The sequence below is a fragment of the Hyla sarda genome, chromosome 2 (assembly GCF_029499605.1).
Source record: "Hyla sarda isolate aHylSar1 chromosome 2, aHylSar1.hap1, whole genome shotgun sequence".
NCBI lineage: Eukaryota > Metazoa > Chordata > Amphibia > Anura > Hylidae > Hyla > Hyla sarda.
This window is the reverse complement of record NC_079190.1, coordinates 390,831,385-390,858,675: the sequence shown is the minus strand read 5'-3', so window position 1 is coordinate 390,858,675 and position 27,291 is coordinate 390,831,385. Positions and strand designations below refer to the sequence as shown.

Below are 27,291 nucleotides of genomic sequence, written 5' to 3'. Positions count from 1 at the left end.
CTAGAGTAATGGACAGTCAGAAAATTATGCCATTTAGCAAAGAATTTTTTCGCACAACGTTGCTTATGCCGTTCTGCATCCATTCTATTGACCTCCAAATAGACCTTCAGTTCCTCCATCAAGTCGGCTATGACCGGCATTTCAGGTTTGATTGACTCCTGGAAAAGCACTAGTTTCGCCACTAACAAGATAACATGAAGAAAACGAGGTATACTGTGCAGACCCACATCCTCCGTCTCAGCAACAGAATGGAACAGAAGAGCCTGAGGAGTCAAGGGGACCCACACCACCCAATGTCTGGCAATATAGGAAATGACCTGCTCCCAAAACTCCTGAGTCTTCGAGCATCCCCATATCCCATGATAAAGGTCTGTAGCTGGGCTGTCAAATTTTAGGGCATGAAGTGATTCTATCAGGAAATGAAGAGGAAGCTGGGAGATAAACCTGGATAAGCAAAATGCATGATTCGGAAATAAGTTTCTCTCCACCATTCATTTATCACATTAGCTCGGACCTTGGTCCAACCAGCTAAGATATGTTCACCGATTTCAGAGTCATACAAAATGGCCTCCCAAATAAAGAAGATCTAATTTTTAGAAACCTTTAATAGACGAGCATTGAAGTAGGGATCGACCGATATTGATTTTTTAGAGCAGATACCGATAACCTGTGAACTTTCAGGCCGATAGCCGATAACTTATACCGATATTCCGTGCAGGGGATAAGTTTGAGATTGCGGGGGGTCCAACCGCTGGGGCCCCCTGCGATCTCTCTGTACAAGGGCCAGGCTCTCCGGCCAGATAGCGGGTGTCGACCATCGCACGAAGCGGCGGCCGACACGCCCCCTCAATACATCGCTATGGCAGAGCCGGAGATTGCCGAAGGCAGCGTTGTATTGTATTGAGGGGGCGTGTCGGCCGCCGCTTCATGCGGAGGTCGACACGCCCCCTTCCCGCGGGCTGTCGGGGCCCCGTACAGGAGATCGCGTGGGTCCCAGCGGTCGGACCCCCCGCGATCTGCAACTTATCCCCTATCCTTAGAATAGGGGATAAGTTGTTCACCACTGGACTACTCCTTTAAATCAATGAAATGCAGCGGCTTTTGCGGGGCTAGAGACCGCCGCCGCTTCTCTCCCCCTGCCTGTCCTGGGGTCCTACGTCCAAGCACCGCCGCTGCCAGAGACTGCCGCCGCCACCCGCTTCACTCCATCGCCGCCGCCCCATTGCCTCCCCCATCCCCAGTTTTATAATTACCTGTTCCCGGGGTCCGCGCTACTTCTGGCTCGGGCGGCGTCCTGAGCTGTCACTGTGCGCCGGGCCACTGACTGTGACGTCGCGTTGAGGACGTCAGTTGTCATTGCACAGCGCATAGCAACAGCGCAGGACGCCGCCGGAGCCAGAAGTAGCGCGGACCCCGGGAACAGGTAATTATAAAACTGGGGATGGGGGAGGCAATGGGGCGGCCGCGGACTCCGGACCCCAGGACAGGCAGGGGGAGAGAAGCGGGCGGCGGTGGGCTCTGGCAGCGGCGGTGGTTGGACTCAGGACAGGCTGAAGGAGAGAAGCGGGTGGCGGCAGTCTCTGGTAGAGGCGGTGGTTGGACAGGCAGGGGGAGAGAAGCGGGCGGCGCCAGCGGTCTCTGGCCCTGCATAAGCCGCTGCAGTTCATTGATTTAAAGCGCCCGCATTATCAGCAAGGTAATTGTCGATACCGATAACTTAGAAAATCGTGAATATCGGCCAAACCGATAATCGGTCAATCCCTACATTGAAGCCTCTATATAGATCCGACAGAGACACCTTCCTAGGCAAAGGACCCACTATATCTTCAAAGGCCGAGGGTAACACCTCCGAGGAAGGGTCCTGCAATTGAGACTTGCAAAAAGAAAGCAATTGTGATACCTGAAGGAAGTGAAAGGGCGGCATGGAGAAGGAAGAGAGGAGTTCCTGGAGAGTTAGCCAATGCTTTTCATCAGCATGCATCAGTTGCTGAGCAAACGTAAGGCCCCGAAGGTGCCAAAGGACAGCCAGCCTATTTTCGCGGTTCTGGTGGCCACAGAGGTCAAGGTGCCCGGACTGCAGAAAAGGAAGCCCAAAGGCCTTGTACTAGAGCATGCTTTACATGGGCAGGTAGGCAGGGGATGTGGGTGCGGAGGCATGATACCAAGGTCCAAGGGGAAACCAGATCTTCCATCAAAGTAAGGTTGCAGTAGAAGCTAGACCCATGTATCCAGTCAAGTTCATGTCTAAAATTGCAGGCTAAATTGTAGCCGCGGATATTAGGGAAACCAATCCCATCATCGGCTTTGCAGAGCATCAGTTTTTGCAGCGCAATCCGGGGCCTCTTCCCTGCCCATATAAAGCGCGTGAAAGCCGAAATGAACAAGGTACCATTCTTGTGGTTTGATAAGAAGGGGTAGTGTCTGGAGCTGGTAAAGGAGCCTCCAAAAGCTTATCATCTTTATGAGATTACATTTCCCCAGAAAATAAATAGGTAGATGAGCCCAGCAATGCAGTTCGTCTAACACAGTTTTGAAAAGGGGCGGATAGTTCAGTGCATTGAGGGAGGAGGGCAAGTTACCTATCTTGATCCCCCAAATAAGTAATATGAGGCTTGACAAGATCATTGGATATCCCCATAGAGGACCAATGAGAGGCCGTTTGATGAGGGCCTAGGGGCAAAATCTTGCTTTTGAGTTGATTTACTTTGTAGCCTGAAAAGGAACCGAAATGAGCAAGAGTGGACATTAACCGGGCATAATGAGCACACGGGTCAGCCATGAAAATCAGGATATCATCCGCGAAAAGGGTCAATTTGACCACCTTGCGCTGAATCTTTATGCCCCAGCAGAGATCAGTCTTCCAAATGTCTAGCCAGAGGTTCCAGAGCAATATCAAATAAGAGGGAGGACAGGGGGAATCCCTTCCTCGTTCCTTTAAAGAGGGGGAAAAGGGAGGACAATATGGCAGAAGTATGGACTCGGGCCATGGGGGAAGAATAAAGACCACCCAGGAAGGTGCGGAAACAACACACTATCCCAATTCTGTCCAGCACCATCCCCAGCCAATCCCATTTGATATTGTCGAAAGCCTTCTCGGCATCTAAGGCTATTAAAATAAGAGCTTCTCCAGGCTAAGGACGGTGCTGCACCCTATCGAAGACTGTAAGGACCTTTCGAATATTAGCCACTGCTGAGCGGTGTCAGACAAAGCCTACTTGCGAGGGACCAATTAGAAGAGGTAAGTATTCACTCAGACAGTCAGCTAACAATTTGGACGCTAACTTGAGGTCTTGGTTAATGAGGGAGATGGGTTGATAAGATTGTGGAAAGAAAGGGTCCTTACCTGGCTTCAATAAAAGTTAAATGGTAGCAGTTTTGGAGTGTAAATGATGGTTAAAATATGCTGTCAGGGGAGCCACAATTTGCTCTGCTAGGACTTTATAAAATTTGCCAGAAAAGCCATCTAGACCAGAGGCTTTGGCATTATAGAGCCATTTGATGGCCTGTTGAACCACAGTTTCAGTAAGTCTGCACTCAAGGCAGCACAATGTTCTGCTGACAGCTTAGGTAACTGTATTGAATCAAGAAACGTTGCACCCTATGTAATATTTCCAGGGGAAGATGAATACAAAGTGGCATAGAAATCTCTAAACACTATGTTGATTGTAGTAGGGTAAGAGTGAAGGAAAGGAAAATGTTGGCAAGAGGAGGTCTGGCAAGCAGATGGAAAAGCTCTGCTTTGAAATGAGAGAAAGAAGCAGAGCACCACAAATCAAAAGTAGCTTTCGCCTCCTTCCACGCCTGGCAAGCCGCCTCAGTTGGACAAGAGATGTAGGAGGTATATGCCTTCTGCAGGAATGCACTGCTAACCTGGAAGTGGTGGAGGGATTTCTTCTTCACTATAGACATGTAAGCGATCAGTCGACCTCTTAAAACCGTTTTAGCTGACTCTCAATAGAGAGGGGCATCGGAGGCATGAGCACTATTGTGCCAAGAGAATTCCGTCCACTACCCCCTTCAGGGTTTCAATAAAGTTATTTGACATATAGGCAGGGAACCTCCATTGGAAGTCAGTTCCCTTCGGGTAAGTATCAGTCGGAAATGGAAATTGGGGAGTGATCAGAAATGACCATGGTGTGAATCTCAGAGGTGTCTACACGGGCGAGCAGGGCAGGAATAATTGAGCCTGGACCAAGAAGAGTGACTATGGGAATAATGTGTAAATTCTCTGCTGTCCGGGTTGCGTCAACCTCCAATGATCACAAAGGCCAGAGGCCTCCACAAATCTAGGACACTAGGACGAGCATGTGTCCTGTCCACCATGCCCCCTCTCCTACCCTCCAGAGACACCGCAACCGCATTCATGTCGCCATGAACCCACCTCCGCTCAACATCAACTGCCTTACTGATAACCGTGCCCCCAAAGTTCTTGCGGATAAGGATTAAAGTGCTGCCTTACCATTAACCGCTGGTGCTCCGATCACCTCTCCCACCCACAGTTTAGACATACGGACCATTTGCTTTGTTCTTAATCTCATGGAACATTACCACCGCATTTAGAGATAGAGGTGGAAAACTGAATTTTTGCCCCAGTTACCAGAAAGCCTTGCTACTGTACATCTCTGCACACTATGCTCATCAAGATGACACTCTATTCCTAAGCCAGAAATGTTACTGGGTCTATGTAAGTTAAATACAAGAAGCAGCATATTTAAACAACTTATTTCACCTGGAAGGTACCGGGTATCCTGACATAAGTCAAGTCCTCCAGTTCAGGGGAACCACCTATGAAAAACCTTCTGAGCTCTGATACCGTTCCCTGTTCCACAGGTCGCCATGTTTGCGCTGTAATGTTGTGCATTCCTATTCACAAAGGGAAAATATAAAGTATTATTATAATTTTGCAATGTCCATTTCCCATTACAAGTAAGCGTATTGCTTAAAGAGGTATTCCACTGGCCAGCCTTCTGACTGCATTTGGAACATTTAGTTCTGAACGCTGTGCGTGTGCTGCATGGGTAGACCACGCCACCTCGTGACATCAGGCCACGCTCCCTCAATACAAGTCTACGGGGGGGCGCCACGCCCTTTTCCATAGACTTTCATTGAGGGGGCATGGCCGACCCCCTGCAGCCATGCACAGTGTTCGGAACTAAATGTTCCGAATGCAGCCAGAAGGCTGGCCAGTGGAGTACCCCTTTAATAGGAATATTAACTGACACACATGCATTACACCATACATCAGACAACAGTACATTTATTTAGTCTGTTCATTTAAGTCAAAAGTCGATCATGCAGCCACTAGTAAAAATCTCAGCAAAGACCAGCTCCATTTTAGGGATTGTCAGTGGTCATGGTGGTTGGACCCCAACATTGATGACATATCCTAGTGATATTTAATAAATGATTATGTTAAGACAACCTGTCATTAGCAAAATATACATAAAAAATAAAGTAAGACTCATCATTATTGTGGCCAATACACACATTGGCGGCAATTGTTTGCACAGAAATTTCGAGCTGAACTGCGCTTGCAGCAGCCTCCCATTGTTTTCAATGGGTTTTGCTGCACTCTGCACACTGCAGAATTTTCACTATGGGAATTCCGGATTCTGGACTTCACCAAAAGAATGAACATGTTCATTCATAGCTCAAAATTCTGCTGGAAATGCATTACTATCATTGGGGACGGCACTTAATGTCAGCACTGACATTAGCGTCAATTCCACTGGCACCTGCTGCACACGGACTCTCCTCCTGAAATTTCTCCTGGCGGTTATTCCGTACTGTGCATGGGCCCTAACATGGGTTAACTTGTGAGTGCACTAAAATGTCTTGATCTGCTCTCAATGTGAAAGACAGGTTCTGAAAAAAAGCATTTCCTGGTTCTGTGGAATCGCATGGTGTATCATATGATCCACTCAGCTGCTCTAAAATAGATAATGAAGCAATCTGAAACAGCCATTGTACAGAATACGATACAGCAGTGTTTCCCAAACAGGGCGCCTCCAGCTGTTGCAAAACTACAACCCCCATCATGTCCGGACAGCCTTCGGCTGTCCGGACATGCTGGGAGTTTTAGTTTTGCAACAGCTGGAGGTGCCCTGGTTGGGAAACACTGTGCTACAGGATGCTTTTATGAGCAGCTAAGTAACCAAGCATAATGGTGTCTTAGGGGGAGATTTATCAAAACTTGGGCAAAGGAAAAGTTGCCCAGTTGCCCATAGCAACCAATCAGATCACTTCTTTCATTTTTCACAGGCCTTTTAAAAAAATGAAAGAAGCGAGCTGATTGGTTGCTATGGGCAGCTGGGCAACATTTCCTCTGGACAGGTTTGATAAATCTCCCCCTTTATGTAATATAACATGTGTTTGTACCTAACATGTCTTTATCTGTTTTAAATACTTATCTCTGCATGGATTTAGACCTTTATGTGTTACCTTAGTGACCTCGATCGGTATTTGTTTTCTTACAACTATAGTGTTTCTGCTGTTAAACTGCCATGTACTATTAGATAACAGTTAGCCAAATGTTTGTTTGACTGACAGCTATCTAGCCAATCACGCCATACAAATGCATGTGCATACATTTTCAATAGAAAGGGAGGTGGGGAAAGCCACTGCCAGACTCTTCTAGCAGTGGCTTAATTCGCAGAGAACAAAAGGATTGGGCACTTGTGATCCTTTATGCCTGATCCCTCTCTCCTTTGACATCTGCCATTAGAGGAGAGTAGGGAAGCTCCACTAGATGGTAAGGTAGTCATGTTGAAGTTGGCGAGTTTGGTGAACTTTCAATTAATGTATGTCCAGCTTTAGACTCTTCTCTAGTATTGTTTACTAGAGATTAAACAAAGATTTAGGGGGCTGATTTATCAAAACCTGTCCAGAGGAAAAGTTGATGAGTTGCCCATAGCAACCAATCAGATCTCTTTATTTCATTTTTAAGAGGCCTTTTCAAAAATGAAAGAAGCTATTTCATTGGTTGCTATGGGCAACTCAGTAACTTTTTCTCTGGACAGGTTTTAATAAATCTTCCCCTTAGTGTTGGACATTTCTAGCTGAATTTATTTTATTTACATTACAGACTACTCTACTGTCACGCTACAAGATGTGTATTTTTTATACAATACTCTCCTATTCTGTTAGCGGATCAAAGCACATTGTATGTCATGGACTGCCCCTTTTTTGTATATCCTCAATGCTTAACTAAAGTCCTTTACTGTTTGAAAAGCTACTAGAAAGTTCTCTTAGATATTAGGGATCGACCGATTATCGGTATGGCCGATATTATCGGCCGATAATCACGATTTTGGGCATTATCGGTATCTGCAATTATCTTGCCGATAAGCCGATAATGCCCCGCCCTCCGCACCGCCCCCACCGCACCGCGACCACCACCCCCTCGACCCGCCGCACCGCACCCCCGACCCACCGCACCGCGTCGCACCCCCCACCGTGATGCTAGGCGGTATACCGGTATGGATTTTTTCCCATACCGCTATACCGGTCGGGCCCCTCCCCCACCCTCCGAGTCAATAAAAAAATTAAACTTACCCGTAATGGGGGTGGTCCAGGCCATCCTTCCTTCATGTAGTGTCCGGGGGCGTTCCGGGTGGAGGGTGGTCCGGTCCGGGCTGTCCTTCTCCGGCGGTCATCTTCTCCACTCCGGGCAGGCTCCGGCCTAGTACGCTGCATAGACGCCGCTACGCCGTGACGTCAGGTGCGTCGCTGCGCACGGGCGTCACTGCGCAGCGGCGTCTATGCAGCGTACTAGGCCGGAGCCTGCCCAGAATGGAGAAGATGACCGCCGGAGAAGAAGGACAGCCCGGACCGGACCACCCTCCACCCGGAACGCCCCCGGACACTAAATGAACGATGGATGGATGGCCCGGAGCACCCTGGCAGGTAGGGGAGAGAAGCGGGTGGTGGCGGCGGAGGTCTATGGCCCCGCAAAAGCCACTGCAGATCATTGATTTAAGGCCCCGCTTTAAATCAATGATCTGCAGCGGAGTCGCAGGGGGTTAAATAGCCGATAACTTATACCGGAATATCGGTATAAGTTATCGGCTATCGGCCCTAACCTGCACCGATTATCGGTATCGGCCCTAAAAAAACGATATCGGTCGATCCCTATTAGATATAACATTCGACACCACAGAACTTGAAAGTGACCCAGTTCTGCACTTTGGGGGCTATACAGTGGATGCAATTACACGCCTTTAGTGTGACTCTAAACAGCAATATTTTCTTGAGTTTGAGAATAAAAAAAAAGTAAAAGCATCTTATTTTGTTCAGAGTTCTTGCCTGGGGTTTGTGGAAGCACAACCGATCCATATCCTTCAACACGATATCTCTGCCAAAAGTCCAGAGAAAGGACCTCGAAATACAAAATCGGCCATTGTGGGATATCTGAAATGAACAAATAATAGAGGTACATTTACAACAGGTTCTGAGTGCAGAATAGATTCATTCTTTTTACCAACATACCTTCACACTCCACTTCCTCTGATAGAAACATCTCAAAGCTGAAAGGGTGGCAGAAGTATGCAACATTCTCCTAGAAGATGAGAGGTTGGTGAAACTAGTAAGAAAGTGGCTGCAATGATCTATGAAAGTCTATAAAAATAAAAGAGAAAGCCAGCAAGAGGCGCCAAAAAGTTAGTGTTCAGTTGGCAATGAACTTAAAGGGGTACTCCGACCCTAAGACATCTTATCCCCTATCCAAAGGATAGGGGATAAGATGTCTGATTGCGGGGGTCCTGCCGCTGGAGACCCCCGCAATCTCTCATGCAGCACCCACCTGTCTCAGCTGCATGATCGCTCCGTGTCTGAAGCATCACGACCAAGGGGCCAGAGTATCGTGACGTCACAACTCCGCCCTCTAATGATGTCACACCCCGCCCCCTAAATGCAAGTCTATGGACGGGGGCGTGACTGATAGGGGATAAGATGTCTTAGGGCCAGAGTACTCCTTTAAGTCTTATCTATACATAGCTCAATACAATGGTAATAATTCATATTACAAGTTGTAATAAAAAACATTTTTGGACCAAACTAATGTATAAGTGCCATTAACCATTAATACACTGCTGTGATCTAGGAATCAAACCATAATCCAGCAGGGTATAACGACTAAAAGAAATGCGATATAAAAGAACCGTGACAACTTCCAGCAGGTACTTACCCTTTCATGGGTTTTAGATCTACAGCTTTGAGTAACACCTGAAAGCTCCTGGAAGACAGGACTGGTCCAGTCTGCAAAGGGAATATAGAGAAAACCGAATTATCCCTTCATCTAGATACATTTTAGGTTGAATTTACAGTGTGACCTTTGCCATGCAAGCCCCAGTCCAAAACCAAGAGAGTATGCAGGGTGTATTTCCATTTGGCATGACCATTGCAAAGAATATGGAAACAGAATCACATGATCTTAGATCATGAAATCTAATTCTGAATGACATTATTAAAGGATTTTGGGTCAACAGCAGATGGTCCCTACATTCAGAATTTCAACTATTAGACGGAACAGAGTAGTTACAAAGAGCATCTCTTACTCAGAGTAACCTGACATATCAGTGCATTACTTTCACAGTCCACCGATTTTAATGAAAACTATGTAGTGCTTTTCTTTTCCCTTTGGTAATGCTGCAGGGAAACTAAGCACTTGCAGAATTTAGTGTGTAACCCTAGCATTAATGATCATTATCATCTTTAATAAAGTAATGCAGCAATATAATATGAAAAGATATAGGGGGAGATTTATCAAAACCTGTCCAGAGGAAAAGTTGCTGACTTGCCTATAGCAACCAATCAGATCGCTTCTTTCATTTTTCAGAGGCCTTTTCAAAAATAAAAGAAGCGATCTAATTTGTTGCTATGGGCAACACAGCAACTTTTCTTCTGGACAGGTTTTGATAAATCTCCCCCATACAGAGTACAGTGTAACCTCTCTCCATGACCACCTCTTTGAGAAGACCACCGCTTCAAACCGGATTTTTCATGACAGGTTTTAGTTTAATCCTATAATATGTATACTGGTCACATCCTTTCTTGACGGGAAGACAATTTTGCAAGAGATATCATTCTACTGAGTTCTACTGGATAACCAGACTTTATATTTGAGGAGGCCCTATGGCATAGAAGTGTTTTCAACCAGACCGCATCGTAATTATTTTTATATATATTTTGTAATCCTGTTTATGAATTTGGCAAATTGTTTTATGATATTTTTGATAGTGATAAAACTATGAAAAAAGAAGATTTTCTTGTACTCACTGTAAAATCTCTTTGGGGAACACCTTACTGATGTGACGTACCAAAGCAGTCCCCTAGGGTGGGAAAAACAACCACCAGAGGAAAGGAATCAGTCCAGGGACCGAACTCACGTGTCCACAAGGCCTGAACAGCTGCAGACCCAAAAAACCCTGTCCCAGGGGCCCACCATGAGTACCCGGGAGGCAACAGTAGCCGGGCTGGTGTAATCTGGATGACCTGAACACCCTCTAACTCAGGAGGACATGAACCCCGAAGGAAGCTCTTCGCCCTGAAAAGGGGGCATCCCGGGTACCGGAGAGACAGACATGGAAACTAGAGATGTCCGATGCACCCAGAAGACGAACCCGTAAATCAAATGGCCAAAGAACCTGAAAAGAAACATCCCAGAACACTGGAGCGGCCGACATGGGAATTGGAGGTTCCTGAGTTACCTGGAAGACTCATACGTGAAGAGTAAGGAAAACAGATGTCCGCGAAAACTCTACAAACGACCCGGTGGAAACTTGAAGTGAAGAAGTGCAGTACAGAACGATCGCACATCGAAAGGGGATCGAGGAGGATCCTGGGCTGGATCACTACACATGCCAGAGACCTCAACCATCACCAAGGCCCAAGGACCGGAAGAGCATCCTAGGACAGGACTAACCGGTCTTGGATCCCAGTGGTCCGAGCGGACCAGAGCACTCCGAGAAAACGTCCTGCCAGAACGGAAACAGAGGGGGAAACAAGGGAGGACCCAGCCGGGACTCTTAGGTAAAGGGCACAAGAAGGTAACTCCAGAAGACTATGGTGACAGTGCAGTACAACTGACACAGACAAAAGGGAAGGAAGAACACACCCTTCCAGGGAGATTGCGCGAAGGGAGGAGAAGAGCAATGGCAGGACCCGGACAACAGACGGTGGCTAGACCAGCTGTCGACGGTCATACAAGATAACAGAAACTCCTCCAACAGAGGAGAGAGTCAAGGCCGCATCAGCAGCAGTAGAAAAACAAAAAGAGAGCCAGGCTGCAAGGTGAACAGGAAGCACACAAACCTAGACAGTAAAAAGCCCTGTTGATTGCTCCTAGCACAAAACAAGGGCCCAGCCAGATATCCCACTTGAATAGTGGAACAGAGAGATGGCACCATATTGGTGGTAGAAAAAGTTCAACAAACAATAGTCCCCCTAGAGGAAGGAAAACAAGGGTGGCCGAGATGAAACTTAGGTACTGACTACGTCAAACACCCTGATCCCCGTACCCCCTGGAAAGGGGAGTGGCAAGTGCGCCCGGCACAGAAGGAGCAGGCAAATGTTGCCCCACAGCCATGGACCAGAACTGGGAGGACGTAGCCCCCAGACCCCAGCGACAACTCATCGCTGTATGGAGGAGCCACCTCGTGCCCCCAGGGGGATAGGAATCCTGCACACTGGAGAAGGGCAAAAATACAAGATGTATGGAGAGCCAGTCTGGACGATGATTAAGGCAACAGAGTTGGTGCTGGAACCACCCTGGACAGGAACCCCAGAGGTACCTGGAGTTATAGGGAGGGGCAGAACTGACTGCGTTGCCCCAGCAGGAACCATGCCAGAACCAAAGTGCTCCACAGAACTGCGGAAACAAAATCCCAGGAAGCCCCGAGACACACCCCACCAAACAGAAGGAAAAGTGGGCTCTACATTGACAAAGCGGCTTTATCATATGGAGGGACACAGACATGGTTACCTCATAATAGTAGTGGGGTGCCAAGACTGCAGACACGAAAGAAACCGCAGACATCTAAAAGGCCCTGCAGGAAGGGAGGTATGCTTTTAGCAGCCCAACATTGCAACCTTAGGAAGGGGAACAGAGTGATGCTGCTGTGGCTGAGAAAGTCCCTGGAGCCTGCAGAAAGAAAAAAAAAAAACATGTGATCTCCTAATGGTGCCACACACCAAGATTGCAGGCACAGAATCAAGAGAAGAGGAATTTATGTGGTGCAGGAAACATGCAGACACGAAAAAGGTCTTATGTACCCACCAAGACCCACTTTGCGGAAGGTCACCTGGAAAGAGAGACACCGGACTGCAGCCGTGGCATCGGCAGAAACGGAGGAGGAGACCTGGTGGATTAGAAAAGCATGCAGACACAGTCTGGTTGTGTGCCATGGTCACACCAGGTCCTGCAGACGGAAACACAGTGAAGTGAGATACCAGCCTTCAGACAGAGTAGCAGGCATGCAGAGAGGGACCTGGTAAAGTAGGGAACCCTGCAAACCAGTATGTGGTGCATTATAGAAGGCCCACGGAGCCACCCGAGGGGACTCATTCGGAACTACACCTGGCAGTGGGTTATCTGAACCACCGTCCACGGTGTGGAAAGAGTATGGTAGGTGACCCGACGTAATAGTAAGCCATGCGGAAACCGTTTGGCCGAACCGGAGTCAGTCCATTCAACCACCCACAGAAAGCGGGGAACGTGAGTGCGGCCCATCCAACGGGTGACCTGGAGGCATAGAAGACCCAACAGACGAAGGACTGTCTGACTGGCATCAACCCTATGTAACTATATGGACCCTCCTCCAGATCCCTCACCCAGCAGTGGGGTACAGGAAACCTGTACAGGAAACGCGGCGGAAAGCGTGCGTACCACAGCCTGGTTGAACAAGAACACCTCCAGGTGCTGGAGAAAATGAAACAGCCAGAATAACTGTGCTTATTTGTCATAGGTGGAAGGGCGGGGAGGCCTAGGAGACATGGATAGAAACCCCCGCCCCCCTTAGAGATAGGGGAAGGCAGAGGAGATATGGAATGCATTCCTGTCATCCTAGGGTCCGCGGGACATGCTTGGTCAGGTCTACACATACCGCGCACGGCAGTGGGGCACCAGAACTCCAGCCGCAGATACATCAGCTGATGACAGGCGGTGTAGGAAATCATGCAGACCACTGTCTGGTGTACTGGTACGGGTCCATAGTAGACAACAAGTCATTCCAGCAGGCACCACACACATTAGTGAGGTACCAGAACTCTAGCCGCATCTACATCAGCCATGTGATGTGTGACAGGCGGTGTAGGAAACCATGCAGACCACTGTCTGGCTTACAGGTATGGGACCATAGTAGCCAACAGGGAACTCCATCGGACATCTAGCACAGTAGTGAGTTACCGGAACTCCAGCTGCAGATACATCAACCAATTGATGTGTGACAGGTGGCAGAGGAAACATGCAGACCACTTAATGACTTACTGGTATGGTTCGTGGTGGACAACAAGTCATGCCGTTGAGCACCTAGCAGTAGTGAGGTATCGGAACTCTAGCCGCAGCTACATCAGTCGTATGATAGGCAATGTAGGAAACCATGCAGACCACTGTCTGTCTCACTGGTATGGGTACATAATAGACAATGTGTCACCCCATCAGACACCCCGCTCAGTAGAGAGGTTCCGGAAACCAGCCGCAGATACAACAGCTGTGTGATGTGTGACGTGTGACAAGCGGCAGAGGAAATCATGCAGACCACTGTCTGGTGTAATGGTACGGGTCCATAGTAGACAACAAGTCATTCCAGCAGGCACCACACACATTAGTGAGGTACCAGAACTCTAGCCGCATCTACATCAGCCATGTGATGTGTGACAGGCGGAGTAGGAAACCATGCAGACCACTGTCTGGCTTAGAGGTATGGGACCATAGTAGCCAACAGGTAACTCCATCGGACATCTACAGATCACTGAGCAAGGACTACGATAGTCCGAAACGCATCTGATTACTCTCACACTGCCTGACACACCTCTTTAGAGACCACCACCAGATACCCCACGTTCACAATCTCAAGTCACCACCTACAGCTATCGCAGTGCGCTCCACGGCTATCACCAAGTAGCACCGAGCATTACCAGCATTATCACAAAGACCGAGACCCCTTCAGAGACAGAGACCGACAAAGCCAGGGCACGGACTAGGCGACCGGCCTATCGGCAGACAGACCGCACCACCAGGACATCCCAGCGCAATGGACATCGGGACCCCATCTCGCAGAGCCTCGCTCCACCTACCCACAGGACGGGTAAGCAGTACACAGTACCGAAGACTTTATTTTTACGGCCGCCGAGCCGCCAATTCATTTGCACTATTGCACAGCCGCCACGCTGTGTATGCAGGAACCATCTAACTATACCTTCAGTAGAGACATTGTTATCTATACCACTGAACCTATGGATTAAAGGACTTGTTGTTATTTATCCCCACCACTGTACTCTATTTAAAAACGGCCAAGCCGTACCTGTTTTTCCTGCAACGGTGGGCCCCAGACTGGGGGTCTCCAGAGGTTGCAAGTACACATAAGTGGATCTGCCTCTAACCACCACTGAACTTTCAAACTGAGAGTGTGTTGTCATCTAATCACATATAAGTGTGTTTTATTTCACATATTCATCTGTACCTTTTAATTATAACAGGTGGGAAAAAGTGCAAGGGCCCTGCACTCTTACTCCACATTTCTACCTAACTGTTTAAATTGACTTAACAATTATTTTGTTTTTATTTGATTAATAAATGTGTTGTACCCTGGACATTTAGTACATCAATTTTATTCACACATCTATTGCAGTAGTTATTTCAGCAACACCTGATTCATTTTGCAACATAGTAGACATACACACAACAGTCACCATTCATTTACATATACACTATACATATACCTCTCTATCTTTCCATACTTAATCACCAGCCTTGCATTTAATAAGCATCACACATCCTCTGAGTCATTCTCTAAGCCGCACTATCTATATTCGCATCCATCACTTTGTATCCATTCATCCATTCAACTCCCTGCATCATCTTTTATTCCAGCCACTTCACACCCTTTATTCCCCAGTCCTTGAGATCTCATCCACTACCATCACTACTTTTCCTTTAATTTCAAGGTGGTCTGAGGATTCCACCAGGATAGAGATCTCGGACAATACATACTAAGCAGATTGAGTACCTCCAACTCAGCTTTTTCATTTCCATATAGCATGACCTGCCAAGAACACCCCTAGGATGGGTGGCCGGCAGACCTGACAGATGCGGAATCTCAAAAGAAACCTGAGCATCTGACAGGAACGCAAAAGGGCCTTAGTATTGTATGAGCAGAGTGCTTGAATATATCCCCCGGCAGTATCCAAGGAAAACAGGAAGCCCTGGCAACAACCTGCCATGGCTGTTTGATATGCTCCATGATTGTGAGCAGCAAAGGATTAAGGATGCCTCAAGCGAGTGCAAAAAGAGTATGGGCCACCAGGGGGTGCCAAACTACACCAAAAAAGGTGTGAGTGACAAAGGAATCTTACACACACACACACATTATATATATTTTTATATCTGATAAAATATCATGCACTAAAGGCTGGAAGGGGGAATCAGGCGCAGGGTGCCCTGCAAAGTGCTGCCCGCAGTGCATATGTCCCATATGCAGAAGCCACTGGAGCAGCGATGGCTCATAGCAGCGTGCTATAGAAGCACCTGCTAGCTGTCCTACAGCTCTGCTCGATATCGGAGCGCCGCCGACCCCGCAGCGGGGAAGGAGGGCAGAGCTAGGCATCATGGAGTGAGGGGACGGCCCCCAGAAGCGCGCAAGCCGGAGAGGAGGCGCTGCCTGACCTCCCGGCTCGCGCGTTGAGGCAGAGGAAGAAAGGCGGAGCTACGGCCGCCATGATTCCAATAACCCCCCCTCCCCCCGAACTCCCGTCGGCTGAACACCCTGGAGCGCACTCCCTGCCGGATCCGCACAGCAGACCCGGCGCAGAGGTGAGGAGGAGACGGCTCCAGCCGGCGGGACTGCGGAAGTGAAAGTGAAAAGGATGGCGCAGCTCCCTGGTAACACCCCACCAGATAGGAGATTCAGCCGAAGCTGCATGAATAAAAGAGCGACCCCAAAACCAGCCCCAGAAATAGGGACACAATATGCTCGTTCGCTGAGAGGGGGTGGGGTTGGTGTTAAGGGAGGGAAGGGAGGGGGGTTTGTATACTCACCTCAGCCGCCACATACTCACCCTCGAAGACTTCGACCAGCTAGGGCCACCTGCCTTAAGCCTCCTGCCTTATGCCAGCCTGGCAAAGGGGCAAATGGGGGACCCAGACCCAGGGTACACCACCAGGCGCTGGTTGTTGGCGAGGAGGGGTTAACGGCCCATATCCAGCAATGCACCGTGCGCCTAGCTCGCAGGTGGAGGATCAGGAAGCACCATGCTCCAGTCGCCCCACGCTAGAAAAAACAACAAAAGGAGAGAAAACCAAAACTTTAGACTGAAACTAGGAAAAAAAAACAAAGGGAAAAAAGACCAGGTCTGGGGAGCTGACACTAGCTAAAACTGGTTACCTCACTTCCAGTGGGCGAGTATATCCTGCCTGGGAGGAGCAGACTTTTTTTCCTAGTGTCAGCGCCTCCTAGTGGCAAGATAATAAACCATCAGTAAGGTATCCCCCAATGAAGAGCGACCGAGAAATCTGTAATTCTATCATTGGCGTTCAATTTAGCCTACAGGAATGACATTTCTGTAAAGATTTATATTCTTCTTAACTCCAATGGTACAGGAATTCTATTCCTTGACTAAGGGGAACTTTTTTAATTCATATCTATATCAATCAAGTTCTGCTGGATAATCAGACATTTACACATATTACAGTTCGTGACTTTAATCCACATGAATAAGCAACCCCTGGAATATAAAACCACTGGAATGTTTGTCCAAATGTGACCAACATAATCAGATATAATGAAAAATGCTCTTTTAACCTAGATACCTACGTTTTGGTAGCTCCATGAAGAAATGAACATAGAGATTATCATATTCATATCCTTGTGCAGACACTGGGATAAGAGACAAAATCAGAAACATTGTGAAAACACTAAAAACATGGAAAATGCTAAAAATCTATGCGATTCTAATATTACACAATATTGTCCTGTTCATCAAGAAGATTAAATTAAACTTCATCCATTAGCTGCTCTGTACCATAAGTCATGTGTTCATTCCACTATGTCTATCTTGGAGAGAATGTATTTAAAGGGGTATTCCGCCCCTAGATATCTTATCCTCTATTGAAAGGATAGGGGATAAGATGTCTGATCTCCCGCGATCTCCCTGCTGCACCCGGTGTTCCTTTAGGGCGTCGGGTGCAGTGCCGGTGTGAGGTGGTTTTTTGCGCCCCCGTAGATCCATGCGCCCGCTCCTCCCCCAGCTCTCCGAACATTTCCGAAGCTAGAACTGGGGGAGGGCAGAGCAAGGGAAGGGAGGAGGTTCACGCCCCCTCCCTCATCTCCCCTCCCTGAGGACATAGAGCAGTGCTCCCAATGAGCTCTATGTGTAAAGGGGGACATACTGCACGGGCTAAAGGGGGACATACTGTATGGGCTAAAGGGGGACATTTAGCCTGTACAGTATGTCCCCCTTTAGCCCGTACAGTATGTCCCCCTTTAGCCCGTACAGTATGTCCCCCTTTAGCCCGTACAGTATGTCCCCCTTTAGCCCGTACAGTATGTCCCCCTTTACACATAGAGCTCATTGGGAGCACTGCTCTACATCCTCAGGGAGGGGAGATGAGGGAGGGGACCTGCTGTTGAGATCTATCTCCTCAGGGAGGGGGCGTGTCGTAGAGATTTGCGTCCTCCGAGCTCAGGGAGGGGAGATGAGGGAGGGGGCGTGAACCTCCTCCCTTCCCTTGCTCTGCCTTCCCCCAGTTCTAGCTTCGGAAATGTTCGGAGAGCTGGGGGAGGAGCGGACGCATGGATCTACGGGGCGCAAAAAACCACCTCACACCGGAGGCTCTTGACGTCACGGCCACGCCCCCTCAATGCACGTCTTTGGGAGGGGGCATGACAGCCGTCACGCCCCCTCTCATAGACTTGCATTGAGGGGGCATGGCCGTGAGGCATGAGCGGGGCGTGACCGTGACGTCACAGCCTCAGCCCCCGCATCGGCAGTCATCCGGCACGGAGCGAAGTTCACTCCTTGCACCAGATGTCTTGGGTGCCGCAGCAGAGATTGCGGGGATTTCCCAGCGGCGGGACCCCCGCAATGAGACATCTTATCCCCTATCCTTTTGATATCTGCTGTTTGGAACAATTGACAAATGCAGTCATTTAGCTATTTCACCCTTGTGCTGCACTTGCAGTCATATACATTAAGTTTGTGAGATGACATTAAAGCGGACCTGACAGCATTTATTTAGGGTATAAAGTAAGGGCATGGATGAAGAGGACTTTTGACCCTAAATCCTTACATACCTCTAAATAGTTTGTTGACCCCTCCAGGACCGAGATATAAAAGAGTAAAAGCCCACCAGACGTTCCCCTCGGTCGCTAGAGCAAAGCACAGCCCCTTCACCAGTTAGTTACACTCCTGATCACCTCCTCTAACTCTATATGTTATCCAAAAGGTTGTAGTGTAATCCCCGCCTCTCCTCTGTACTCTAGCATCTGAGGGGAATACCCAATGGCCTCAAATCCTTATTTGCATATCTTTTTAAACTGATATCCTTTGTTGCTGGAGGAGTCATTTACACTAGGTAAATGAGATCCAAGGTAAAAAGCCTAATACAGCCATGGCCTTACTTTACACCCTAATAACCTGCTGACAGGTCCGCTTTAACAGTGACCCTTCTACTTTTAAAATATTTTTGGGGATCAAATAGCTGTATTTATACATTATGTATATTCATATTTTATGTGTATATATATTTTAATTTTGTGACAATGAAAACTGTGATCATTGCTATAACTTCAGACAATTACTTCCCCTCATGGGAAAGCTTTAGGGTGCGTTCACACTACGTAATTCCCGCAGAATTCCACGAGTGGAACTCCGCGAGCGGAATTCCGCGGTGTGAACTTAACATTAGTGTGATGGGGTCTCCGTGAGACCCGTTCACACTGGAATTTTCACGGCGGACAATTCAGCCGCTGACATTGTTCCGCGCAAAGAAAGAACATGTTCATTCTTAGTGCGGATTCCGCGAGCACTGAATAGCCGTCAATGGTGACTGCTCAGTGCCCCGAGGCCCTAGCGCCGAATCACGTACGGTGGCGGCCGCCAGGCGGAATCTCCACTCGCGGAATACAGCGAGCGGAGATTCCGCAGTGAGAACGCACCCTAAGTCTGAAAACGCCTTCAGAAACTGTGCTGGCACCTCATAAGAGGAGTCATCACAGTATTCTCTTTAGAACAAGCGGGCAGAAAAGATTCACGAGTGTCTGCCCAAACACTCAAAATCGCATCAGGGCACAGAAGAGGAGTTCCTGGTCAGAATGAGCCAGTGTTAGGCAATATTTTACATGGCAAATAAGATGTAAATTTACTTTAGAGGGGTACTCTGGTGGAAAACTTGAAAAAACATTTTTTTTTTTATCAACTGGTGCCAGAAAGTTAAACAGATTTGTAAATTACTTCTATTAAAAATTCTTAATCATTCCAGGACTTATTAGTGGCTGTATACTGCACAGGAAATTATTTTCTGTCACGGCCACAGTGCTCTATGCTGACACCTCTGTCCATTTTAGGAACTGTCCAGAGCAGCATATGTTTGCTATGGGGATTTTTGTCCTGCTCTGGACAGTTCCTGACATGGACAGAGGTTTCAGCAGAGAGCACTGTGGACAGACAGAAAAGTAATCCAAAAAGAAAAGAATTCCCTCTGTATTAGACAGCCGCTAATAAGTACTGGAAGGATTAAGATTTTTTTATAGAAGTAATTCAGTTGATTTAAAAAAAATAAAAATAAAAAGTTTTCCACCAGAGTACCCCTTTAACACTGGTGGGTTGCTAAAGGATTTCATTTCAACTTTTTTATATGTTCCAGTGATCTCAATTATTGGTTATGAACTATAGAAATACAATGTCCACTATGTGTAAAATAAAATAATAACTAACTAAGTAATAATAAACCACAAACGCAAATCACTAGTACAAACTAGTAACTGACTCACCAATCTCCCCATTGACAAAAACTCGCAAAGCGCCACTGGGAGGCTGTAAAAAGAACATATTTTTATTATTCATTTATTAAACAAAAGTTATGCTATGTTTAGGTTTCAATTAATATTTTGATATATAATATACAAAGATTAACTGTGCGTTTAAAGTAGCAGAATACAGATTTCTTATTGGCCCCTACCATGTTGTTTCTAGTATTTACAACGTGTGGAGCTAAATGCACATAAGTGCACTGTAAGAATGCAATGTAAGGTTAAGCAAACCCTCTGTCACATGACATGGTACCTCAACAGAGAATTAGCAGGTGACGGTCCTCTATAACCTATTTGTTGGCATCTGCTCGGTGCACGTGGAGACCCATGGAAAAACACCCTCCCGATTTTCTCCCATTAATCCCTGTAGAGTCTGGTCATAACAATTTCTCATTGTTTAAGTACCTTAAAGGGGGTACTCCCACCCTAGACATCTTATCCCCTATCCAAAGGATAGGGGATAAGATTTCTGATCGCGGGGGTCCCGCCGCTGGGGACCCCCGCATTATTGCTTGCGGCACCCACCTGTGTTCTCACCGGAACCGCTGGAGGGTCTGAGTCGCGACTCCGGGGACGCAAGTCCGTGACGTCAGGACTCCTCCCCCGTGTGACGTCACGCCCGTCCCCTCAATGCAAGTCTATGTGAGGGGGCGTGACGGCCGACTGTTTAATGTGCTATTCAACCTTTGATAATTGTCTGGAATTTTGTTTAATTATCGTTCTATAGCCACTTAGTTCCTATGAATTCTTTTCCTCTATATCTCACATGAGGTCTGGAAAAATTACAGTACAGTGGTCCCTCAACATACGATGGTAATCCGTTTCAAATGGACCATCGTTTGTTGAAACCATTGTATGTTGAGGGATCCGTGCAATGTAAAGTATAGGACAGTGGTCTACAACCTGCAGACCTCCAGATGTTGCAAAACTACAACACCCAGCATGCCCGGACAGCAGTTGGCTGCATCTGGAGGTCCGCAGGTTGTAGACCACTGTTAGAAGAAGTTGTACTCACCTGTCCCCGCCGCTCCGGACCGTCACCGCTGCCCGGGATGTCGCTGTCCATCGCTGTCGCAGCGTCCCCGAGGTGTCCCCGACGCTCTGGTAAGGCCTCTGCTTCCCCGACATCCTCGATCTCCGTCGCCGCCATCACGTTGTTACACACCCCGCTCCTATTGGATGACAGGACGGCGTGCGTAGCGACGTGATGACGTCGATGGAGAGCGCCGACGATGCAGAGGATCCTGAAGAGGACGCGCCGGAGCCCCGAGGATAGGTGAGTGAATATCACCGGAGCTCACGGGGCACTGTAAACGGCTATCCGGTGGCAGCTGAAGCAGTCTGCGCTGCCGGATAGCCGCTTATGCGATTGCCCCGACATACAAAACCATCGTATGTTGATGCTGCCTTCAACATGTGATGGCCTCTGAGAGGCCATCGCATGTTGAAATTATCGTATGTCGGGGCCATCGTAGGTCGAGGGGTCATTGTATTGGAGGCTGTGTGAACTGATTTCCCAATTTAGCATAAAAATTAGGAGATATACAAGATGAATAAAAAATGCATGGTCTACCCTCTAGAACAGGTATGGAACACTTAGATAACATCTTGTTTGTTTACATATGCCAAGAGAACATTGCAGATGTTTTTGCAGTCCCATAGACGTTGAATGGCGCAGAAGTGCTTATGCTCTGCAGTTGGACAGACACTTATCCCGTGGGCAGGTGATCAGTATTAACTAAAGGAAATACCCTTCAAACAGAGCTGCAATATGTACACAGATAAATCATTACATGTTACAGTAGAAAGGACACTAGAAAACTTACCATTTCAAAGTCTGAGCCCACCAGGTTGTTCAGGTATTCTTTATGTCTACTATACAGCTGTAAAATAAATCACACACCAGGTTCTATTTAAAAGTTTTGGCTTAATATAAAGGTAAACATAAAATGAACTAGCAGTGTTCTGAAAGAAAAGGTAAGAAGAACCTTAAAGCAAGAATGCAAAGACTACAAGAACTGTGACTTTAACTGAACAGAGAGTTAGACTGGGTTCACCCTACTGAATTTCTTCTGGAAATTCTGGAGCAGCAGAATCTCATTACTGTCAATGGGATTCCACAGCACCATGCGCATTATGGAATTTCAAAATCAGAGCATTCAGCCACTGACATTCATCCGCCAAAAGAATAAGCTTGTTCATTCATTCGTCGGAATACTGCTTAGAATACATTTCCTCTATGGGGACTGGCAATGTATGCATGGTCCTATCTCTGACTAATTTAGTTGGCACCGGATGAACTGAAAATATTTCAGCTCTAGATTGGCTTAGGATCTGTTTACAATAGAGTTGAGGTTTCTGGCATAAACCATGACACATTACTAAATTCAACACACAGTGGACACTGGCAGTGTCTAATGGATAAAGTAAAAAATTTTTAAAAAGTGTTATCGTTTCCATCTGTTATGATGGACCTCCAGCTAAAGTCTGAACAGAGCCAGAGCCAGAGCCTTTTCTCTATAGTAACAAACTACGATTAATTTATTTCTCAGTTTGTAAAAGATTATTATCGGGTCAACATTTACAACAATCTCAATGATTTTTTTCCATAAAAGACATCCTAATTGCAGAAGACAAAAATGTTTTTGTTAAACTGGCCTCATTGCCATTAGCAACCAGAACTCAACTTGCCCTGCTTGTCCTCGGCGCACAGAGCCCTGCTTGTCCTCCGTGCACAGAGCCCTGCTTGTCCTCAGTGCACAGAGCCCTGCTTGTCCTCAGTGCACAGAGCCCTGCTTGTCCTCAGTGCACAGAGCCCTGCTTGTCCTCAGTGCACAGAGCCCTGCTTGTCCTCAGTGCACAGAGCCCTGCTTGTCCTCAGTGCACAGAGCCCTGCTTGTCCTCAGTGCACAGAGCCCTGCTTGTCCTCAGTGCACAGAGCCCTGCTTGTCCTCAGTGCACAGAGCCCTGCTTGTCCTCAGTGCACAGAGCCCTGCTTGTCCTCAGTGCACAGAGCCCTGCTTGTCCTCAGTGCACAGAGCCCTGCTTGTCCTCAGTGCACAGAGCCCTGCTTGTCCTCAGTGCACAGAGCCCTGCTTGTCCTCAGTGCACAGAGCCCTGCTTGTCCTCAGTGCACAGAGCCCTGCTTGTCCTCAGTGCACAGAGCCCTGCTTGTCCTCAGTGCACAGAGCCCTGCTTGTCCTCAGTGCACAGAGCCCTGCTTGTCCTCAGTGCACAGAGCCCTGCTTGTCCTCAGTGCACAGAGCCCTGCTTGTCCTCAGTGCACAGAGCCCTGCTTGTCCTCAGTGCACAGAGCCCTGCTTGTCCTCAGTGCACAGAGCCCTGCTTGTCCTCAGTGCACAGAGCCCTGCTTGTCCTCAGTGCACAGAGCCCTGCTTGTCCTCAGTGCACAGAGCCCTGCTTGTCCTCAGTGCACAGAGCCCTGCTTGTCCTCAGTGCACAGAGCCCTGCTTGTCCTCAGTGCACAGAGCCCTGCTTGTCCTCAGTGCACAGAGCCCTGCTTGTCCTCAGTGCACAGAGCCCTGCTTGTCCTCAGTGCACAGAGCCCTGCTTGTCCTCAGTGTACAGAGCCCTGCTTGTCCTCAGTGTACAGAGCCCTGCTTGTCCTCAGTGTACAGAGCCCTGCTTGTCCTCAGTGTACAGAGCCCTGCAATATTTCAGGATTATTTTAACCTTAAGGACATAGCCCATTTTGACCTTAAGGACACAGCCATCTTTTGCTAATCAGACCACCTTCACGTTATGCATTAATAACTCTGAGTTGCTTTTACGTATGAATTTGATTCAGAGATTGTTTTTTCGTGACATATTCTACTTTAATACAGTGCAAAATTTTCCTCAGAGCAAGTTACGCCCACATATGGGGTATTTGCGCACTCGGGAGAAATTGCGTTACTTATTTTGGGGGGCTTTTTCTCCATTTACCTCTTGTGAAAATAAAAAGTTAAGGAAAAACCCAGCATGTTAGTGTAAAAAAAATATTTTTTTAAATGGACATACTGGTGTAGAAGTGGTAAAAGGAAAAAAGCCCCCCGAAATTTTTAACACAATTTCTCCCGAGTACAGTAATACCCAATATGTGGCCTTAAACTATTGCCTTGAGATTCTACAGGGCTCTGAAGTGAGATAGCGCCATGCGCATTTGAGGCCTAAATTAGTGATTTGCATAAGGGCGGCTGAGGCTAGGTTCAAACGGTGGAATGTGTGCACAGAAAATTTTCGTGTGGACATGGCACCGACAGCGGAGCACTGGCAGAACATTACGGCTCTACGAGTGCTGGGAAGTGCACTGTCTGATAGACGTCAATGCACTTCTGTGTGGACTCCGCAGAAAGAATAGACATGTCTATGCTTACTGCGGACTCCAGGATTAGGATTTCCGCCGCAGAAATATTTGCAGATGATATTCTGCTGTGAGCACAAGAAAGCATCGGGGTGCTGGGCCGTAAAAGTTTGTTTGAGCCGCCATAAAAAGTCCTCACTGAAAAAAACGTAAACTTCATTTCAGTGATGACTTTGGGGTCAATTTGGATTCCAGGGCAGACTACAATCCCAGAAATCCATGGCTCATAACCGTCATGACTTGGGTCCAGATGGCGTCACCTATATGGGGAGACGGGGAATTGTAAAGGGGATTGTTTCACTAGTATGGGGGACCTCTACTGGCATTGCCCTCTGGTGCTGCCTTTTGGGGGATGACGAGGGGGAGGAGGAAATAATGTGGGTTCTTTCTCCTCCCCCTCATTGTCGGTCTTGGTGGCAAGCAAATGGCTTTTTACAGTGCAGGTTTAGTTTTTTTGCACTTTTTGGGGAGCGACTGTTCTGCGCTGTGTGGCAAGACCGTACCCCGTGTGCAGACTGCGATGATTGCTGATCAGTGAATTGTTACTGCAGAGTTTTTTTTTGTGCTTTTTTGTGGGTGTTTGTGGTCCATGCCACCAGCAACCAGCGGCAGGCAACAGACCAGTGGCCGCCAAAGTGTGGCCCTCCAGATGTTGCAAACCTAAAACTCCCAGCATGCCCCGACATCTGTTGGCTGTCTGGGCATGCTGGGAGTTGTAGTTTTCCAACATATGGATGGCCACAGTTTAGAGACCACTACATATTGGTCTCCAAACTGTGGTCCTCCCGATGTTTCAAAACTACAACTCGCAGTAAGACCAGACTGTCGGGGCATTGTGGGAATTGTAGTTTCGCAACTACAAGAGGGCGAGGACTCACCCACTCAGTCAGGACCTCCATGTACCTCTGATCCTGTCGCATGCCCATCGATCACGCCGCACGATCAAGCACACCCGATCGCTGCACGGGTTAATCAAATGGGGTCCTGGGGTGTCAGGTGGAAGTGGTCTCCCGCCGGACACACCAGAAGTCAAGCTGATTAACCCATTGTAAAAATATTATTTAATATACAATTATAACTCTAGGGTATACAAGATGGCTGACAAAAGTCAAACCTAAAATGGATGCCATGACTTTAAACAGTTAAGCTATAGACAGCTAAACCTTTAGATAAAATTGCTGAGGTATACATAACACACTATACTATTCTAGTCACAGGCCTGCCATATATGTGAAGGGTAGTAATGTCCAATCAGTATGCAAGTTAAGCATGACATAATGTATACACCCTTAAGTTAAAGATATACTCAAACCAACCCACTAGGAGGAGATATATAGAGACAAGTATATTTATGGATATAAGACTTAGTATAACCACGCCCACATATGTAAAGAATACACCCATAAGTATGGTATAAAAGAAGACTGCAACACCATGGGGCAGCATCATTCAGGAAGCCTCATTCATGGAGGACGAGGAGGGCATCATTCATGAAGTAACAAGGAAGCCAAGCCAAGCTAAGAGGAAGGAGGCGGAGCCAAACCAGTCTGATGATGGATCCAGCCCACACAAACCTCAGTTGGTGAGAATGTTCTAAGAACATGCCTACACTTCATATTGTAATACTTAAGCAAGGACTGTTATTTACATAAGATTTACTAGTTTGTTCTGTCTGCCATATTTGTCTATGAGCCTAATAATAAATGTCATTTTTGTTTATGTAATCCGAGTAATTTATTCCAATGGTGACTGTGTCAAATGAAATTTGACCAGTATAAGAATGTAACACCCATGCAGCGCCGCAGGAGCGTATTTATAATGAATGCCGTATATATATAAGGCGGAATGCACAAAGGTATTCAGTCATCCGTCGCATATATACAGTGTTCTGCTGGAAGGGGTTAAAATATAGATGCTAAAATGCAAAATTACTAAAACCTCCCAAAAAAAAATTCTTAAAAATTTTGATTTAAGTAATATCAGGTAATTTTCTGATGACACAGTCCCTTTAACATTCACTCACATCTTTGCAGAGTGTCTCTTCTCGCTCCTGCTCTTCTTGCTGGACTGACTCAGAGACGTGGTTAAGGGTGTACCTCCATAGTTCTCGCTTGTGACTTTCTACCTCCAGCCTAAGGACAAGCGAGCGGCAGTTATTGGGTGTAACAGTGCCCCACAAGTACTCTTCTGTGCAACACTAGGACAATTATTTATTCAGGTTCTCAAAATTAAAGAATTTTCCGTGGAGAAAAAAAAACTATCCTATATAAAAACCTCTCTATATACAGAGAGAGCGAGAGACAGACAGAAAGAAGACAGAGAGAGAGACAGAAAGAGAGAGAAAGAGAGAGAGAGACAGAGAGTCAAAGAGAGAGACAGACACAGAGAAAAAGAATACAGATACGGTGTATACAGTAAAGCTTCATCATGTCCAAATTAAACACAAAACCCATTTACAATGTGAACCGCTTTTGGGGAGATATATTAACCCCTTAAGGACCAGGCCATTTTACACCTCAGGACCAGAGCGTTTTTTGCACATCTGACCACTGTCACTTTAAACATTAATAACTCTGGAATGCTTTTAGTTATCATTCTGATTCCGAGATTGTTTTTTCGTGACATATTCTACTTTAACATAGCGGTAAAATTTTGTGGTAACTTGCATCCTTTCTTGGTGAAAAA

At 47.2% G+C, this 27,291-nt stretch overlaps 1 protein-coding gene and 1 long non-coding RNA gene across 2 annotated transcripts in view; one reads left to right on the top strand and one right to left on the bottom strand.

Annotated features, from left to right (window-relative positions):
* MKS1 (MKS transition zone complex subunit 1) overlaps positions 1-27,291 on the bottom strand; it is a 71,510-nt gene that overhangs the window by 12,938 nt on the left and 31,281 nt on the right. Inside the window, exons 8-15 of the mRNA XM_056558639.1 lie at positions 26,630-26,738; positions 22,070-22,126; positions 20,205-20,247; positions 17,028-17,090; positions 9,185-9,255; positions 8,488-8,557; positions 8,305-8,409; positions 4,730-4,863 (exon numbers count right to left, since the gene is read on the bottom strand). Of these exons, the coding sequence (XP_056414614.1) occupies positions 4,730-4,863; positions 8,305-8,409; positions 8,488-8,557; positions 9,185-9,255; positions 17,028-17,090; positions 20,205-20,247; positions 22,070-22,126; positions 26,630-26,738 (652 nt within the window). The remainder of the gene's footprint in view (positions 1-4,729; positions 4,864-8,304; positions 8,410-8,487; positions 8,558-9,184; positions 9,256-17,027; positions 17,091-20,204; positions 20,248-22,069; positions 22,127-26,629; positions 26,739-27,291) is intronic.
* LOC130356734 (uncharacterized) overlaps positions 6,456-27,291 on the top strand; it is a 66,328-nt gene continuing 45,492 nt past the window's right edge. Inside the window, exons 1-3 of the long non-coding RNA XR_008888976.1 lie at positions 6,456-6,751; positions 8,296-8,431; positions 8,513-8,571. This is a non-coding gene — a long non-coding RNA (uncharacterized LOC130356734). The remainder of the gene's footprint in view (positions 6,752-8,295; positions 8,432-8,512; positions 8,572-27,291) is intronic.